This window comes from Petaurus breviceps, unplaced genomic scaffold, assembly GCF_028583685.1.
Source record: "Petaurus breviceps papuanus isolate PSGF00001 unplaced genomic scaffold, PetGlider_PUasm1.0 689, whole genome shotgun sequence".
Lineage (NCBI taxonomy): Eukaryota > Metazoa > Chordata > Mammalia > Diprotodontia > Petauridae > Petaurus > Petaurus breviceps.
The window spans coordinates 9,074,571-9,076,369 of NW_027186458.1; the positions used below are offsets into that span (position 1 = coordinate 9,074,571).

General features: G+C 63.6%; 1 protein-coding gene across 2 annotated transcripts in view; it reads right to left on the reverse strand.

The window, feature by feature from the left end:
* LEPROTL1 (leptin receptor overlapping transcript like 1) overlaps positions 1 to 276 on the reverse strand; it is a 24,473-nt gene extending 24,197 nt beyond the window's left edge. For both annotated transcript variants that reach the window (XM_069104953.1, XM_069104954.1), the window contains exon 1: positions 147 to 276. In XM_069104953.1, the coding sequence (XP_068961054.1) occupies positions 147 to 162 (16 nt within the window). In that variant the 5' untranslated portion in view covers positions 163 to 276. The remainder of the gene's footprint in view (positions 1 to 146) is intronic.
* Between the last annotated feature and the right edge of the window lie 1,523 nt (positions 277 to 1,799).

Sequence of the window (1,799 nt, forward strand, 5' to 3'; positions counted from 1 at the left end):
GGGGGGGGCGCGACATGAAGCTCGGGGGAGGGGCAGAGACATGGGGGGAGAGGGAGAGAAATGAGGCGGGGTTGGAGGAGGCCCCGGCCCCTCCCGCCCGCCCTGCAGCCCCGAGCCCGCAGCCCCTCTGCCGCCGGCCCCTTCACCTTTGATGCCGGCCATGGCGGCGCCGACGCCCCGAGAGCCTCCACGCAGTCAGCACACAAGGAGCCAGACAACAACCGGAAGTGCCCAACACAGCACTTCCGCCGGCCGGGTGGGAGCGGGGCGGTGGGACGCGCTGACGTCAGAGCGGCGCGCCCCGCCTCGAGCCCGCCCTCTCCCGGGGGCCTCCCCGAGCTCACGTCGTGATTGGGCGGCCCGTCTCGGGCCCGCCTCCAGGCCCGCCTCTCGCCCCTCCCCGGCACCTGTTCTTAAAGGGGCTGAGGCAGAGCCCGGGTGCGCCGCGCAGCTCCCTCCCACGCAGGCACCGAGTCCAGGAGGACGTCCCCGGGCACGGCCTGCCCCTCAGTGGTTCGGCCCGCCCGGAGCCGGCCCACTCCCCCGAGCCGTGCCTGGTCTCGTTCCCTCCCACTCACCCACCCCTCGATCGCGGCCGAGGAAAGGGCTTCCAGCCTTCGGGGCAGGCAGCTTCGGCGTCCGAGGCCACCTGGCCCTCCCCGGCTGGGACTCGGGGCCGGCCGCGCCTCTCTCTGGACTGGTGGTCTTCATCCACCAAGGACCGGGTGCCAGGAAGACGAGTTCAGTTCACACACAGCCCGAGACACCGGCTAGAATGGCCGAATGCCCCGGCCCGCGCCTCAGTGTCCCGAAAGCGCCTAGAAGTGCCGTGCTGATGCGCGAGGTGGCGCTTCCGAGGCCGCACATCTGGCTTGGCGAAGCCTCACACCGCACCCACGCATTTACCATGAGCGTGTGCGCACTCAAACTGCAAAGTCCCCTCTGACTCGTGCGCACGGCCTTCGTGGGTCACAGCCCCCTGGAGCTGCAGTCGGGGAAAGCGCACACTCCGCTCCTCAGAGGCATTGAAATCGATGAAATGCATAGAATGCCAACGGAAAGCGATCACAGAAATACCGGGAAGCTCCCAGGCCCCAGGCTAAGGGGCCTATCCCCCGATTTAACTGGCCTCTAGAACAGGGGAGAAGACACAAGCCCCAGAGCCAGGAAAGCCAACTTCATTCCCGGGGGGAACCTCTATGTAGAGAAATCAATGAGTCAGCAAGAGCTCTGGGCGAAGGAAAGTTCCACAACAGCATCTGAGGAGGGAGGAAATAAGTTCAGTTAGAGTGGTCGGAGAAGGCTTCCAGGAGAAAGCACCTGACGGAAGATTCTGAAAGGCAGAGGTGGGGAAGCAGTGCCTTCTAGCTCGTGGGAGAAGAGGGCGCCCCACAAGTGTAAGCTCATCCCATGTGTCAGGTAGCATGCAACACGGGAGGGGGGAGAGGGGGGTTCATAGTGCAGCAGGGGCGCGTGGAGCGCTTGGATTGGTTGTTCGCGGTGGATTATTTGGAGCCTTGGCAGATGCTTTCTGCTTGTCAGTCCACCGCAGGACATACTGAGGGGAGCCTGCTTCTGAGCAGGGATGATCAGGAGCTTTGCCATGGGTGATAGAAAGTTCTCTAATTGGCTGCAGAGCTGGGCCCCAGGCTATCTACTAAAGGAGTGGTGTGCCTCTCCATTCGCTCCTTTTCTTTTAGCTTTGAAGCAGCAGGACTGCCATGAGCTGCCTTCCAAGAGTCTAGTGAGAGAAAGGCAGCTAACCCCACTCCCCTGACCACCATATGCCCATGAACACA